The 17,412-nt window shown below is 36.2% G+C and overlaps 1 protein-coding gene across 1 annotated transcript; it reads right to left on the bottom strand.

The window, feature by feature from the left end:
* Window positions 1–859: 859 nt before the first annotated feature.
* Window positions 860–15,621, bottom strand: LOC134535384 (dual specificity mitogen-activated protein kinase kinase dSOR1). The gene is made up of 8 exons (XM_063374461.1): window positions 15,268–15,621; window positions 12,189–12,420; window positions 10,167–10,279; window positions 9,932–10,043; window positions 9,038–9,214; window positions 7,626–7,824; window positions 5,503–5,684; window positions 860–4,699 (listed from the first exon to the last, which is right to left on the bottom strand). Exons 1-8 carry the CDS (start codon window positions 15,375–15,377, stop codon window positions 4,583–4,585), a joined length of 1,242 nt encoding a protein of 413 aa, XP_063230531.1. The 5' UTR covers window positions 15,378–15,621; the 3' UTR covers window positions 860–4,582.
* Window positions 15,622–17,412: the final 1,791 nt, after the last annotated feature.

Genomic DNA, 17,412 nt, shown 5'->3' with positions numbered 1-17,412 from the left:
CCAGGGCTGGACTAATCATTGCCGCCGGCCCCAGAGATCCAGCCAACAGCTGTTGAATCATCCGCAGACTTTCCGAGCCTTGCAGGGGACGATCGGAGGCAAGGACAACCTTCCATCTGTGTTCGAAACTAACTGAACAAAAAAAAACTGCAAATAGCAAGGGAAAAATTTATATGGTCGATTGCAATAAAACCGAAATAACACCTAAAAGCATGTCAACACCAAAATGCAAGTTAATTCACCATACAGCACCGAAATGCAAGTTATATCATGGAATTAACCAGCACTTAACCCAAAGTTAATTCAAATCATTATAAAAGTAATCTTTTAATGTTTGTAATTCAAGGAATGTCATTTTCAGACAAAAAAGAACTATACCAAAGTGCATGGATCATAAAATTTCATTTGTTTTATCGAGCATCTCTAATTGAACCATTTTTATAAACCTCAAATCCTAGCTAATTTATTTTTATTGTCCTGAATGTATTTATTTGGACCAATTTATTATCAATTATTTTATTGTAAAAATGCACCATATAAATTTTACCAATATTTTTGTGGAGCAAGTAGGTATTATAAAACAGCTTTTATAAAAAATAAAAACAATAACACCAAAATCATCTGTTTTAAAAATGAAATTGGATTAATAATAAAACCGTATCTTGTCTCTACAAATAGCATAACTTCTAGTAAACTTGCAGTGGGCACAAAAGCAAGCCATGAAAAAAACTGTTCCCCGTTAAGCCCCGGCTTCTCAATTCAGAAAGTAGAGCACACAGAATAGATGGGAGTAACAAGTTGGTGGACCCAACATTTGCTGACGTTAAAATAGCAAACAAAAAAAAATATGCTAGGTAGCTTTTGTACATTATTTACAGATTTAATATAGGATTGTACAATGTTTTTAAACAAAATTCTCAAACATAACAATAAAACAACATAAATGATAAAACAATACAGTCTATAAAATTACAAATATTTAAATAGATGACCACTGTTGATAAATTATGTATTGTATTACCGTGATTGAATTCAAATGTATTCAGTAAAGAAATGAAAGAATCTTTTGTTACTACATTATTAGCAAAAAAAAAATCTTTGGCCACATAATTTGCATTTGGCTCACAGAAAAAAAAAAAAAGATGGTAGGAACTCTCTAAAGTAAAAAAAAAACAATAAAAATGGTCATCTAATTACATCAAGTACACTAATCATCTTCCTAGATGTCATTTCAAAAAACAGTGAACGACTAAATACATTTGTCAGTTTATGACAAATTTTTATTTACAAATGTCTTAATAGCAAAGCCATAAAAAAATTTGAACCTTAACTGGCATGGAAGTGACCATGAAATATGGTCCTTTACAAGCAAAAATATTTGTTTTTCAAACATTAAACTTTAAAACTTAAATAAATGACCATCATAAACATGAATAAGAGATAATTTATTGCTTATATGGGCAAAGAGAAAAATATACTATGTAGTATTTGAACAATGTAAAATATTAGTCTCACAAACAAAATTTGTAATTTAATAATCTACATTTAGATAAATGATTGTCTTGAACCATAAGTATATTTATGTAAATAATTACAGCTGAATAGTTACTGTAATTTAAAAGACTTTGGACTGACTAAGATCATACGTTAATCATACATTTCATATTCTTATTCCTATAGATAGTCACATCATGTCAAATTAATCAAATAATTCTAAGCAAAATCTCAAAAGTCTGTGATGACTTCCAAATTATCACATTATACGTACATACAAATCTAATTTAAGTACAAATACTTTTTTCAGTAAAAAAGTTAGCATGGAATGAAAACCCCCCCAAAAATAGTCACTGCACAAAACTTCACTAAAAAGTACATGTGTGAGATAAGCAGAAGATGGGGCAGGGAGAAATTACAGCAATTAACTTCATTCATAAACCCACACAATAATTGTAACAAAGTTAAAAAATTATAAGCATCAATTATAAAAACCAAGTAATTATTAGATTCATAAAAAAATAATAAATTGTTCACAAAATTACTATACTTAAAGTACACTTGTCGACACATATAAATGATTAAAACAATGTGATTATAAACAATAGTGAGTGCATGCAATAAGGTATGACAGTCTTTCTTTCAGACTTTGGTTGAACTAGATCAGTAAATAGTTGTGAATGGTTATTTTTTAATAATAAAAAATTACATTCAGCTTTTATTTGGTGAGAAGAAAATGTGCATGAAATGATAACGATACAAAAAAGTTCTTCAAATTTGTTTTTCTTTCTAAACACACATTTTCATATAGCAGTGAACACTATAAATCTTAATGCAGCTCAAATCAAAAATGAAAGAATAACTTCATGCTGAAATAAAGGCATCTATATGACATGCAGCAGCCATACAAAAACCTCAATCACATTCCGAGATACTTCCAAGTTTTCTACTGAATCTGTAAAAACAGTGGTTACTGTCAAACACAGTCCAACATGACCGTTTAGTTCTGCCGAAATCTTGCCCCACATAACTTTATTCTAATGGAAAAATGCTATGAGTTTGAGAATTTAAATAAATTATGATTCTATGACATATTTACAAGCAGAAGTGTTAGGTATATGTTTCGGGTCAAGGCTGAAATTTTAACCCCATGGTTTCCAAATGGAATTTAAAAAAAAAAAACCTATCTTTCACTTGACTTATGGGTGGGGCACTGGTAGTCTGGACCTAGTATAATACCTGCTTATTACTTCAGAAGTCGTATTATCCAGTGCATATTTTACCCTTCTGGGAGGAGGGGGGAAGTGCCCCCCATCTAAATCCGCCACTGTCCATGTTATAACCTTATAAATTCTATCTGCAATTGTGAACCCAAGGGATTAAAAAGACTACAAACAATACCAAAAAAAAAGTTTGTTATTTCTAAGAAATATACAGTGGTGAATCCAAAAGCACGTGAAGGTTTTTTCCAGCTAATGTAATTTTATCTAGTCACAGTGTAAAGATGCCCGTTAAGCCCCCTTTTGGATCCGCTTCTGCATAGATACCACTCTTTGTGAAAATGATTAAGAAAGTAAGGATTTTGTTAAAACACTGATATTTTTGATTGGAAGAGACAATCAATTTAAGTAATTTTTAAAATAATAGATAACAGCGTGTCTCTTCTCTGTGTGTAAAGTTTTTGTAAAGAAATGTATTAATGCCAAACCCAAAGCAGATCTGTAATCCTGATGACATAACTATTTAAAATAATGGAACATTTGATAATTGAGCTTGCCGTGTCCATATACACGAAAAGTCAATACTTAATACCTGACAGTACCTCAAAAGTAACGATTGTATGTGTAATAAAGCTACAATCTTAAGTTTAACAGGAATTTATTCATCGATTAAGTAGCTTGAGTTCCCTAAACCCCCCTCCACCTCATCCTTCATTCAAAACAAATTCCCTTTTCACAAAAATCACTTTCGACAACAATGATTTTAAGATGCATTGACTACATTCAATTTTCATATCCAGCCATGCACTGATTGAACCATTATTTATTTGTGTATTTCTGCATGTGTGAACATACAACTGGTGGAATGTAGCGACAATGTCATCCCCATGTTGGAAAGGGAACTCTATGCATCACTGACTTGAATATTACTGTAGCTTGATGGAAACATAAATTTCATTATACACAGTTCTTAGCCTGTAGTTAATGTTATCTGTTCCATTTTATAGTACAACAAAAAAAAATCTTGTCACTATCAACAACTGATTGCACATTGTTTCCATTTAATGGTACATGCTGGTTCTTAAAACAGTATTGAAAATCACTGTACAGTGACATTTAGTAACTTTTCTGAGTGACAAGTAGACACAAGTTTACCCACCATAAACTATCTACCTGCTGCCTTACACAACACTCTTTCAGCCAGACCAGTTCTTTGAACTTTACTAACACGTCATTTCAGGTCGGTCACTAATACCAAGTTACCACTCTGTTACCAACATGCATCAAAACCAATGCTACTAGACACTGTTCATACAAATTTATGCTTTACACAGTATGTTCTTTCATTATGACCTTCTGCCATTTATAAAATGAATAACTTTGGTGGGTGAATTTAATTCAGCAAACAGATAAAAGATAACATGATATTGTTAAAAAAAAATTAATAGAGTACAATAAATATAAGACACTGTAAAAAGATATAACTATATTCAAGATTTTTAAACCAGTGACACAAATAAAAGCAAACATTGCACAATTTTCCAACATCATTTCATTATAAATTGGAAAGCCGATACACAATAAAATATTGAAGCTATGAATGTTCGTATTGATTAATGCAACCATAATTGTTTCCATTTACGTTTCACGTGCATTGCGAAGACCACTGCACAGGAAGAGGAAAAAAATGTTGATAAACGTGATGTTCGTACGTACTTGTCTACCGTCTCTGCGCTCGCCACTCGCCAACTGGCTGAAACTTTCAACCGGCACTGCACGGACCAACGTGGCAGACACACGACCCCCAGCGGGAAGTGAGCTGGCGCTGCACACGAGTGAAATAGTCGCGCTGGCAAACAGAAGGAGCCTCAGTAGTTGGGCGCCGGTCGTGTGGGAGTGCTGGGAGCTTGGAGCTCCATGGTGCGACAAACCCACGAGGCTATGTCCACATTCTCTATCTCTGCCTTGCGAACCCACGGGTGGTTCTGCAATAACAAATACGTTCGCTCATCAAAAATTACTAAGAAAAAAAAACGTACAGATGCGCAAACTATAGAAAAACAACACAGTCAAACCTCATTTATACAAACATAAAAGGACCATTATTTAATCACTTTGTAACGAGGTTTGTACTAACCAAACTATAACACAATTAGTTTAATCACCAATTTTATATAATTTCCAACAAGAACTCAAGCTATTAATATTTTTTTTTTTTCCCTTTTTGACTAATATCATAAGTCTCCCTAAATTATATAATGTGCTCATAGATAACTTGCACATAACCTTTACAGTCTAGACTTTTTCTCCTTCAGTTATAGTAAAATACAATTTTTTTTTGAGTACAACAGTGTTCTGACAAAATGTTTGTACATTTTTAACTCTTAACAAACATTTACAATAACAGAATGCACCAAAGTTTCATAAATTACCTAAAAGGTGGCATACCATAATTTTTAATTAAATTTTATGTATTTTCTTAGTTGTACTCTCCATCCTACATTAAAGAAATAGAATCAGTATTATTTTAGTATTTTAGTTAATACTCATTTTTTATTTCATCATCCTATGATGTTAGTAAAAACTATTCTTTAATACACAATGTGGGATAAAAAAGAACCTTATATCACATAATAATAACATTTTTTTTTAACAAACTGGTTAGCGTTAATACTCATGTGTTAATACTCATGTCTAGGCACTGTGAAAACACTTTGTATTAATAGGAGTATTATATTAACAGGGTTTCAATTAATGAAGTTTCACTGTATACAACTGTGGTACGGACCATCAATGTCTTCAGATCGGGCCTCTCAGCTGGGTTCTTCTTCAAACAGCTGTCCACAAAGTCCTTGAACTCATCTGAAAATATACCACCTGGCAGTTTTGGAGGTGGCTCATTCACAATGTAATCCAACAGTTCAAATATGGCCATTGGTCTGGGTCCATTTGAGTTTTGCTGATAGTTACCTAACAACAAACATCAAATAAAAAAAATTACAGTAAAAAATATAGTTTTACTACACAACATCTATATATATAACACATTTTAAAAAACTATGGAAATATTTTTATATATTATTTTAAGGAATAAATATTAAAATCAAATAAAAATTTAACAATACATAATGAAATTATTCCTTATAATCTTGCTGTACAATACCAGAAACATTATTAAAAATTTGAGGATTTACTCTCATAAAACATAGCTTCAAATATTATAATAATATACACACATCCCTAGCTTGGCTGAAGAAGAGCCAGAAAAGAGGATTGCATATAGTCACATGTGTTGATACTAAATTAAAAACCATTTACAGGAATTTTCCTAAAAAAAAAATTAAACTTTCAACCAAGCATAAGACATTATTGTTTACCTAATTTATTTTATCCTCTAATGGAACTTATAGATGCCTAAAAGTAATAATGAGCATTGTTTGACGGTACATAAATATTATTCATTTAGGCCTTATTTCAGTTTTTAAAATAAAAATTTAATTTGATATTTTTTTTATGTAAATGTAAATACTATATGCGACAAGAAAGCCTTCTCAGATATTGACATTGGTGTCTTCACAGGTTATATTGCTAGTTGTTGCATTATAATGTGGTTGAGTAACAGGCAATTTGCCTAAGTCATTTCGCCTAAAGACTTTTGCCTAACGTCGAATTGCCTAACGGCTATTTGCCTAAAGGCAATTTGCCTAACGGCTTTTCCCTAACGGAGTTCTGCCTGACGGCGAATTGCCTAACTGCATTTTGCCTAACTCCAATTTTCCAAACGGCATTTTGCCTAACGGTGATTTGCCTAAAATGTTACTATGACAAAACCTTGTTTCGCCTAACAGCATTTTGCCTAACGGTGAATTACCTAACGGCGTTTTGCCTAACTACGATTTGGCCAACGGGATTTTGCATAATGGCAATTTGCCTAACGGTGTTTTGCCTAACCTAACCTAACGGCATTTTGCCTATCGGCGATTTGCCAAACAGCGATTTGCCTAACCGCGATTTGCCTAACCGTGATATGCCTAACGGCATTTTGCCTAATACCAAATTGCCTAATGGCGTTTTGCCTAAAAGAGGAAAAAGTGTTTTACCTAACGGCGAATTGCCTAATGGCGATTAGCCTAACGGCATTTTCCCTAACTGCATTATGCCTAACAGCATTTTGCCTAACTCCTATTTGGCCAACGGCATTTTGCCTAACGGCGATTTTCCTAACTGCGTTTGGCCTAAAATTAGGCAAAACATCTTTAAGCAAAATGACACATGGCCATGTGGTTTTATGGAAATTTGACTTGTTGCATAGCCTTATGGTTTTTACATAACAAAAGGATAACAGAATATATTGCATAAATAAATTTTAAAAATCGGTTTGTTTATATTTATGTTGTTCATTTAAGGAGAATATCAGCCAATGTTGTTTACTCAACAATGTTTTCTTGGAAATCATATAATCAGAATGGTGCCAAAAAGTTTTTTTTCCCTAGAAATGCAAAGCAAACACAAAACCTTCATTACACTAGAAGCCAAAGTCAAAAAAGTTCTTTTTTAATGTAAAAATTATTTCTTGGAACCATAATAAGCAAAATATGACAGCAAAGGACTAACTAAAAGTAAAAATTTTAAAAAAATTAAATACATTGTAGGTATACAAAAGATACACACTCCCTTGTATTTTTTTAAATTATATTTCTCAAAACATATTTTTGGACTGGTGCAACTCAATGTAATATTAATTATGTGCAAAAATTAGGTATTTCTCAAACTGTCCTCAAATAATTATAAACACGGGTGAAGAAAATACTGCTGATAATATTAATTAATGTTTGGCCACAATGCACGCAGAAACACTAATAGCAAAAACATGCAAGCTATTTTAATTATTGGCCTAAAGAGTACACTTACTGTGTGTTGGTGACAATGGTGGGTGAATGTGGCCATGGTTGTCATATTCTTCCATCCCGCAGGTTCCGAATATTGCCGCAAGTGTCTTAGCATCGGGCGGAGGGATAGGGTACATTCCAATAGCCATCTCGACCAAAGACAGTCCTAAAGACCAAATGTCACTTTGAACTGAGTAGTGTGTGCCTTGTAACCTTTCAGGCTGTAAAAAAAAAAAACTTTAATATTAAATACAAGATGATTTCATATTTAATGCTAAATTAATTATACATTTCAAGGAATATTAATATATATTTACAACCACAATAAAAATATAATTTTACAAAATGCATTATAGTAAAAAAGGGGGTTGTCTGTAAAGTCGGTTTACGGACAATAATTTTACGTGATAACGTCATAAGAAAACATTGATGAAAAATAGCATACTTTTTAATTTTCAAATATTATTTACAGTTTTTGCAAATTTAATTTAAATTATTTGTTTCAATATAATCACGAACAATTAGTTAAGAAGCCCACCTTAACCTGTTTGATATTATAGAAGATTTTCTCGCACGGTGGTTGGCCGGTTCTTGCACGCTCGGCTTAGGCAGAACATGACACTTTTTTGTGCGTGCAGCCGACGTTCATCGATTTATAAGACGTTATCACGTCAATAATGTTTGACAATTAAAATATTTTTGTATTCCACTGAATTGGTGATCAAAATATTGTATTACTGTGGATGACAATAGCAAAAATCTACAGAAGAAACCAGTATTTGCAGTACATATTTGCGTATCTACATACAACCACCTGCCCCATAAAGGACTCTCTGCTAAGGTTAGGTCACAACTATAAACAATGGTGGGAGGCTAAACAGTCTCATCCTACATTAAGCTATCTCATGGCCTTATGATGCTTGTTTACCATGATGCAATCTGTACTTCTGCGCAAAACAAAGAGATGCAATTGCAAAATGTCACATCTTGTAATTTTAATCAAACAGTAATTTTCTAATTGTGTTCGAGATGATGACAGAAACTGCAACAGACAACGGATAGCAACATTTAACAGCTGAGTGAACAAAGAATGTTGCTTCATATATTAAGTGTGTCTGTTTGAAAAATTGCAATTTTACTTAAGTAATATATTTGAAATACACATTCAGAAACTAATTTAAAAGGCATTTTATCCAATTAAAACTCAATTTTCTCTACAACATGCAGTAATTGGCATACACTGTAATTCAAATGTAAGACAAGTCACACTAAACAAATGCTTACCAACACAGTAAAGCTATTATGTACAAACAAGTAAATTTTATGTTTAACTTAAAGTCGTCATCATTTATTTTATTTAGTTTTAGACATAGAGTAATATCGTAAAACAGTACTTCCATTATTGTTTTTAGAAACTTGGTAAATAAAACTCACCGACATATAACTCCTTGTACCAACGAACGAGTTCGCCATTGAGTCAATGAGCTGGCCAGAAACCCCGAAGTCACAGATCTTTATTTCTCCATTGCTGTTCACTAGAATGTTGCTAGGCTTCACATCGCGATGCATGATGGCATGCTTATCTCTCAAGTAGCTGAGGCCTTTCAGCACCTATTTGCAAATCACAAATCAACATAAACACAACCATTAGCAAAATCCCCAACCCATTACTGATTGGATGTGGAACAGTACTAGAATACCTGATAATTACCCAATTTGGTATTTCTTCATAAACAATACTGTTGATACATAATACTTACAAACTTCTAATCTTACGCATTCTCTTTGAAAGAAATTACAATAAAATATGTTTAGCTATTATCTTGATCAAAAGCAAAAGATAATTATAATCAAAACTAATTTTAAATAACCTGGATCAAATTGTTAAATTAAGCTTAGCAAAAATTTTATCGCATTTTCCCCTAAAGAATATGTATTTATATTTTTAGGATGGTAATTTAAGAATAAAAATGTGAATACACCATGGTGAAAATACCAAATTAAACAACTTCAACACTTAATACGACAGCCACAACAACCATTCCTATAGAGTAGTACAAAAATCTCATATGACGTAATTTTTTTTCCCAGTTTTGATAAATGCTGTTGCTGTGTCTGATTTAGGCAAAATGAAATTCATATCTAAATAACTAAAAAAAAATAGGTAAGTACTAGCAAATAATAAATCGTAAATAAAGCGAAGACATAGGTAAAACAAACATTTATAATATGTTATAATTTTATTAATACTTTTTATTTTAATTTTTTAAATACCAAAAAAATTGATACATGCATATTCAAAGAATTCCTTAATAAGTACACACTTACTGCCACAGTTATAGTTCCTAAAATAGATTCAGGTATTCTTCCAACTTTCTTCAAAATTAAATCCAGAGAGCCTCCATCCATATACTCCATGCAAATACTGATTTCTCCATCGCTGAAAAGACAAGCGGGAACAGTGAAGAATTAAAAGAGTGATGTGAAATTAGTGGAACTGCATACAATACATGCCATCATGCACATAGCACATAAAACTGCCAAAGAAGGACCACATACATACCTATAAAAAGCTCCATAGAAACCCACGATATGTGCAAAATTACAGTCGTGCAGAACTTTTAATTCTCGAATTATTTGCTTCTTTATTGCTGGCTTCACCTCCAGATGAATAAGCTGCAAGGACACAATTTCAAAGTTTCAAAATGCTGCATAACACTATTTTGAACACAGTACTTATCAACATGTAATGAGCATAGAAATACACCTGTGCGTCTGACTTTAATATTTGCTTCTAAGAGATAAATACAAATTTAATGGCGCTCACTGTAGTTACAATTTTCCTGGAACATTTTGCTATTAAACCTGACTGTGGCCCATTATCAATCTATTTCGAATTTGAGTCGAGTCAAGGAGCTACACGCTGTCACTGTAAGTCATGAACCAGTTCCCACCAACATGAACTTAGAGTTGTCACCTGGTGAAGGGGTCTCCACTGTAGAAGTCCAGGCGTGACATCAAGCCTTGACACCCGAGCAGATCACTGGTTTGAGTCCAGGACCAGCAGGGCTACCAAGCGAGTTGCTGAGTGAACAAGTGCAGTGTGTGGCGAATACTGTATGCAGGTGACGGATAACCCTTGGAGAGACCTAAGACGGCCCAGCGAGTGTAGCTGCGAGTAGCAACTAGAGTGAGTTGCACTCACCATCAAGAGCATGACACGACAGAGCCAGCAAGTAACAACTGGGGTTAGTAGCACTTTACCACCCAGACCACAGCATGACAGAGACAGCAAGTAGCAGCTGGGGCGTGTAACTCTCCCCACTCAGAGCACTGAACAACAGAGCCAGCGAGTAGCAGCTGTACTGAGCTGCACTCTCCACCCAGACCACAGCATGGCAGAGCCAAATTATAGACAGTCTGTAATATGGCAGAGCCAAATTATAGACAGTCTGTAATGCAATTGCTGTATTCTCATTGGTCCATTCAAGATACATACAAGCTTCTTTCATTGGACAGAGGCAATAAAGTATTAATGCAGACATGAAGAAAGCATATTGAAGCCTAAAAAAACATAAAAAAATGTCCACATTAAATCGCTTCCAAATTCTTACTTCAGTTCATTTCCCCGAGTTTTTCCTGTTCCACGTAATTTTTTTTTTTTCCTTGTCACATCAGTATATCCAACAAAATAACAGATATACTAAAGTAAAAACTGCAACCAAACACATTTTGACATACCTACAAATCATGAACATTTGATTATAAAATGGTTTGCTGCATAATACATGATTTGCGTTGTTATTGTCTTGATCAACACTACGTAAACAATAAAGCCAGTCTGATGAATACAACAATTACATTTGTTTGATCAAATTTTGAAATGATACATTATCGTCTGTGATTTAACTTAAGACCACACCTATTAATATTTGATTCTGATCCAAACTAATCCACAGTAAGTTGTTTGTATCACTTACACTTGATTAATGTTGTTGAAAATGTGATACATATTACTAACAGCAAATTTATTTATGATTAAAAGACATTTGGTTTTAAGTAGAGATGGGCCAGTCTAATCCTCAAATACCATCAAACCCTTAATGTTCAAAGGGATTCTATATTCGACAAAAATTTTCGAAGGAAATAAAGTAAATTTAAAAAATTTACTAAGCCAATTTTTTTTCCTTCATATCTGTCCTGTTACAATTCCCCAAGATATTTTACTTTTAACGTGTAATTATATGAATAAAATTAGAGTATGTATTGATTCTCGAAACTTAATTTGTGAAACAACCATTTGAAAAGGTCAACACCATAGTTTTTCATTTATTATATATTATTTTATTTTTGACACTTGACATCTAGATTTGGATTTGAGGGGTATGCTGGAAGTATTCTCAGGGATTAGAATTCAAGATTATGATTCGAGAAAACTGGGATCTGACCCACCGCTAGCCGTGAGACATTTTAGATACTGCAAATTATGAAAAAATTACTGATATGTTATGTCTAAATAGTGAGACCCCTCCCTGTGTTATCCAGGTTTTTAAAATTCTCCGAGTTCCCCCTGTCGACGACGCACCTTCCTGGCCATGATGAGCCCGCTGGAGCGGTGCCGGACCTTCATGACGACGCCCCCGTTGCCGGCGCCCAGCTCCCCCAGCTTCTCGAAGTCGTCGTCGCTCAGCTCCCCGATCTTCTCCTTCTGGCACAGGAAGAACTCCATGCGCTTGCGCTGGTTGTCGTCCATCTCCAGCTCCTCCAGCCGCTCCTGGATCAGCTCTATGCTCGTCTTGCCCGCGAGGGTGCTGCGCCTGGCAACGTTACAGCACGTCCTTCTCATTCGCGGTCAGGGTCGGCTCATTCAAACAATGTTTTTTTAACAAAAAACCTAATGTATTTTCAAATAGAATATCCTAATGTCACGAACACAGACAGGACCGCGATGCGCGAGAGGTTCGGAGCTGGCTGGCGGCCCTGCCAGGCCGCAGGTGTCATACGCAGTGTCACGTGCGGCCCACTGACGTAAGGCACACCGATGCAAGCCTGGCCGGATTACGAGGGTCGTCTCTAACATTCCCCCCCCCCCTCCCCGGCTCATGAAGCGACGCCCTGCGTCTGCGCTGTCATCTACTGCTGAGCGGCCTTGGGAATTCCGCGGGCCGTGGCGTGACTGAGTGACGCTATCCATAACGCTTCGGGCATCGGGTCAGTGCGGGATGACGCGACTCGCCCCAGCTGCTCTCGTCAGTTCTATAAGGGTGCCACAGACTACTTGAGCATGGACGCCAGCCTCCGCGAGAGTTTTTGGGGCGACAGAGTCTCGGGACAGTGAGGACCGACGAGTGCCGCGAGTGCGGAAAGAGTTCGGCAACAGAGTCGCGCAACAGAGTCGCGCGACGGTGAGTGCCGTGAGTGCAGCGAGAATTTGGCAACAGAGTGCCGGGACGGAGTTCCACGGTGAGTTCGGTGACAGAGTTCCGCGGGGTGTGCCGCACAAGTTCCACGACGAGTTCCGCGAGGAGTGCAGCCCAGTGAGTGCGGACTGTGGAACTTGACAGATACTGAGCGACTTGAGAATAAACATTTTTAAGTGTGAGTAATTGGTGATTAGGCCTCTTTATGTAAGATTATTTGTTAGTGATGTAAATATTAGTAATCAATTACTCTGTAATAAAAACTAATGGGTCTATCTCTTACAAATCCAGTTCTCCCCACATTATAAAATCATAACACTATTTTTTTATAAAGAAAGGTCTAATTCCACTCTAATAACAACAAAAGTTTTCGCATTAATATTTCTTATGATTTACAGGAACAAAAAATTATATAGGCTACTAATCGAGATTTTTATCATTTATATTATCTTAATAAATTGTAAATTATACACAGCGAAATACTACTCTGAAATTAATAATATTAAATAGTTAATTCCTATTCCGTGGGAAATCCACAACTGTGCTGTAAATCCTCATTATGTGGGAAACACCCATTCTATGAAGAATACTCTTCCTGTGGGGAGATACTCTTTCTGTGATAAGTCCCAGTCAGATGTGCAGATTTGCTAGACTTCAGTTCTTTGACGTTTTAACTTTTCTGGTTCAAAATGAGTTGCTGAAAATTGATGTTGTATTCTCAGAACCAAAATAACGTAATACAAAATGATGATCTAAACATAAAAAAACATGGTTCAACCAAAAAAAAAGTTGTTTCGGTTTTTTTAACCAATATTTTTCCAAGCCTGTTTGTAAGAGTGATCGATTTTCTTACAAGTTATTTATATCACAGGATCATCCATATATATTATAATAAGTGAAATTAAACATATTAGGTACAAAATATATCTACTATTTGCAGGAACATGTCGATTTTTAGGTTAGAAAACTAAAACTTTTGGAAAAAGTTAACTTCCACATGTTTAAAGTGTTCAGTCTCCAAATATTTATATTAAATATGCAACTATAAACTGAAGTGAGTAATCAAAAAACACAATATGCAAATAATCAAAAAGCTGATGGTTATTTTTTGTTCCATGACATCTAGCACCATTACTCTTTATTTCAAGGTTTTATTATTACTTTTTCAACCAGCCCTTCAGTTTCATTACTTTCTTCTGAGACTGTGCATAAAATAAATTGCAAAATAAGAAAGATTTATGATTGTAGTTGGAAAAAAAATCCTTTTCATTTGACTTACAATCATTATTCATTATTATATGACAAAATTTTCATTTACCACAGGATCATGCCATCAGTATCAAGCCTACTTTATACAAACTAGTTGGAATTACAAAACCATTCCTTGGGGGTAAATTGAAGGACGAGTGTAATATGAGAAAAACCAGGCTTCCCTATTTTTTTCTTTCTGCTCTAACAAGCCATGACTTCCAATAATTACCCACAATCCAATAATGAGGAATTGAATTATTGAATTGAATATTATGCTTGTAATTGGGCTTTCACCCAGTGGCAAGGAGTCCTCCCTTTTCACTGACTTTCTTCCCTGCCTTAGCTTTCTCCTCAGATCCTTTGCATCTTTCACCCTTAGCATCACTTCATCCAACCCATTCCACTCCCTTCCTGTCCTACCAAGAAAAACGTTCCTAACCCTTTCCATTCACCTCCAGTCCCTCTGGAGATTCCACCCGTGATCTCTCCACCCTTTAAACCCACATCTGTGTATCCTAGTCCCAAGCTGCTCCCAGCCCCCTCTCCCTTTTATCACCTTATACAGTCTGACTAGCCTTTCCACCCCTTTCCTTCCTTGTAATGCTTCCCACCCTGGCTCCTTAATCATTTCAGTCGGACTATGCAATACCCCTCTTGACCGTCTCTTCTCTTCCACATATGCATCACCCACCTCATTGCTGTACACTGCACCTTATCCAGCTCCCTTACCTCAGTCACTGGGTATAGGTGCCAGATCACAGCCCCATACTCCATCATTGGCCTGACCAATGTGGAGTATGTCTTGACAAAACAATAAAAAAAAATAACTACTTTTGAGGGGGGGGGGTGTTTCAGGAAAAGCCTACCCTGTACCATAAAGATATTTTATGAATAATAGATGCAAATAAATATCTGCAAAAAATATATTCTAATAGCTAGTTTGTACTCAGATTACATACTTACTTAATACCACATTGGAAAATAATTACTTACTCAGTAGTAACACACGCATCGCCATGGTGTGGTACTGCCGAAGGAGTAGTAGGTTGAATGGGTTCTATTGAACCTGGAGGAAGTGTTAAGTTAAGCTTATTTTTCGACATGTTGCAGTTCAAGGTTTCTGCCGGTGACAGCTTAGTACACAATGTGAAATAATGTTTCCAGACCCTATCAAAGTACAAAAACAATGCTTTACAATTTCATTTCAATTTAAAAAATAAAGCACAGTTTAAAAAAGTCACCAACATGAAACACCAAGCATTTTTTTGTGACAATATAAACAAACACTCGATAAATTCAATTGCTAATCAGATACAAAAAACATAACAATAACACCAACATCAAAGACTAACCATCATTTTCGATTAATATTCCAATTTTATGTAAAAACTATTTCCTGAACTTAACAAAAAAAATAATAAATAAATATTTTAAATCAATTCAACAAGTTTTAAGTATAAATTGTATTTGGTATTTTTCATTGTATTTTTCAGTAAACGTATTTAACATTTTTTGAGAGCCGTTTGGGATATATTTGTCTTAATTTCTCTACCATATAATGTTATTTTTAATCCTGTATAAAGTGCTGAAGCAATTTGATTAATGAGTTTAGTGTTTGTTCAAGACAAGTGATTACATTTTCAAGTACTAAACAGACCCATTTATTTACATATCGATTACAAAACGAGAATAAACGATCAGAAAAATTAAATCTACATTCGTGACGCCCAGCAGACTGACATGCCAGTGAAGCTCCGACACACACCGTATCAAATGCCCGTCCCAGCCCAGTGGAAACACTCGAGCACTCAAACAGCCATTTTAACGGCACAGAAAGGTACCAGCACTGCTCCGGCACAGAAAGGTACAAACACAACTCGCATCGACGCTACAGAACCTCAACAACAGCAACCTACACCGAGTGCCTGCACAGCGACAGAGGCCGCCCCTGTCAAGAAGAAGGAGGCGGCCACAGCTGTGCGGGATCCACAGCCAGTTGAGGAGCGACGCCAGTGGCCTCAGCAACTGAAACGAGTGCCCTGGCACTTTGTTGTCCTCTGGGGCGATATAGGGTCCGGGGTACCGACCGAGGAAGTAGAGGCTGCCCTGCGCATAGCCAGCCACAAGCCGACTATTTGCTGGCACATCTGCAGCCGAGCGACAGGGCGCATTACCAGCCTCCACCGATTGGCTTTTGCTATCTCAGAAGGGGCCACTCGACTCCTGGAGGCCGGGATTGACACCCAGGGCATTCACCTTGCAGCTGAACCAGCCCACACTTGTCCGCAACTCCCCAGTGCCTGGGGACGCACCGAACTGCAGCCAGTCCCATGCGGCATGGTGCTGCAGTTGGCAGAAGTGCTAGATGCAGTGCTGAGCCACCTTAGGTATACAGCGAGACAGCTATGGATCGAGGGGAATTGTCCCCTTCGCCGGCCTGCCCATTCTCCCGTTCAAGGGAGGGGGTCAGTGGCCCACGGTCTCAGGAACCTCGCCTAACACACAAAACCTAGCTAAACACATAAAATTAGTCCAGCCTTGGCCCACAAGCAAAATAATTTTAAAATACCAAAGCAATTGCTAGTAAATAATGTCACCAAGATTGCCTGAGCAGCTAAAGCCAGCTGCTCAGCTAAAACGTAATTCAGCCCACCCCCCCTCCCGGCGGTTCTTTACATTTAAAGGGTTGGGCTGGACAACACAACGATCTTAAAGTAAAAATTAATTCATCCCACGAAATTAAATTAAATTTTATTTGCCATTTGCAATCCCCAGTGCTTCGCAGCAATATTTTCAGAAATATTGTATACAAAAATGCCAAAATGAAACTTACAAGAACTAAATCAGGAGGTTAGTCTTATCAGGCGACCTGGTACTCCTACACGGGCCTCGGGGTTCGATGCCAAGTTCCGGTACTCGGCCCTTAAGCCGGCACTGGATATGATGAAATTCCTGTCAGACAGTCGTGATGGCTGCTTGGGGTTGCTTCATTAAGCAATGATACTGAGCCCACAGCTTCTTTCTATTGATTTAGCAAACTCCCTTCGTCCAGGGATTATTGGAACATCATTGTTACGTATCTCCATACCTTTTCATTCCCAATTTAAGGTGAATGTTCCCTATCCTTTCTGGCCCAAA

Source organism: Bacillus rossius, chromosome 1 (assembly GCF_032445375.1).
Source record: "Bacillus rossius redtenbacheri isolate Brsri chromosome 1, Brsri_v3, whole genome shotgun sequence".
Taxonomy (NCBI): domain Eukaryota; kingdom Metazoa; phylum Arthropoda; class Insecta; order Phasmatodea; family Bacillidae; genus Bacillus; species Bacillus rossius.
Note: the sequence above shows the minus strand (reverse complement) of the source record. Positions and strands in the feature narration are given on the sequence as shown.

Coding starts and splice junctions, on each gene's coding strand:
- LOC134535384 (XM_063374461.1), bottom strand. CDS start 15,377: ATGTCGAAAAATAAGCTTAACTTAACACTTCCTCCAGGTTCAATAGAA. Junction 12,421..15,267: donor GATGCGTGTGTTACTACTGA/GTAAGTAATTAT, acceptor TAACGTTGCCAG/GCGCAGCACCCTCGCGGGCA. Junction 9,215..9,931: donor TAGGAACTATAACTGTGGCA/GTAAGTGTGTAC, acceptor ATTTGCAAATAG/GTGCTGAAAGGCCTCAGCTA.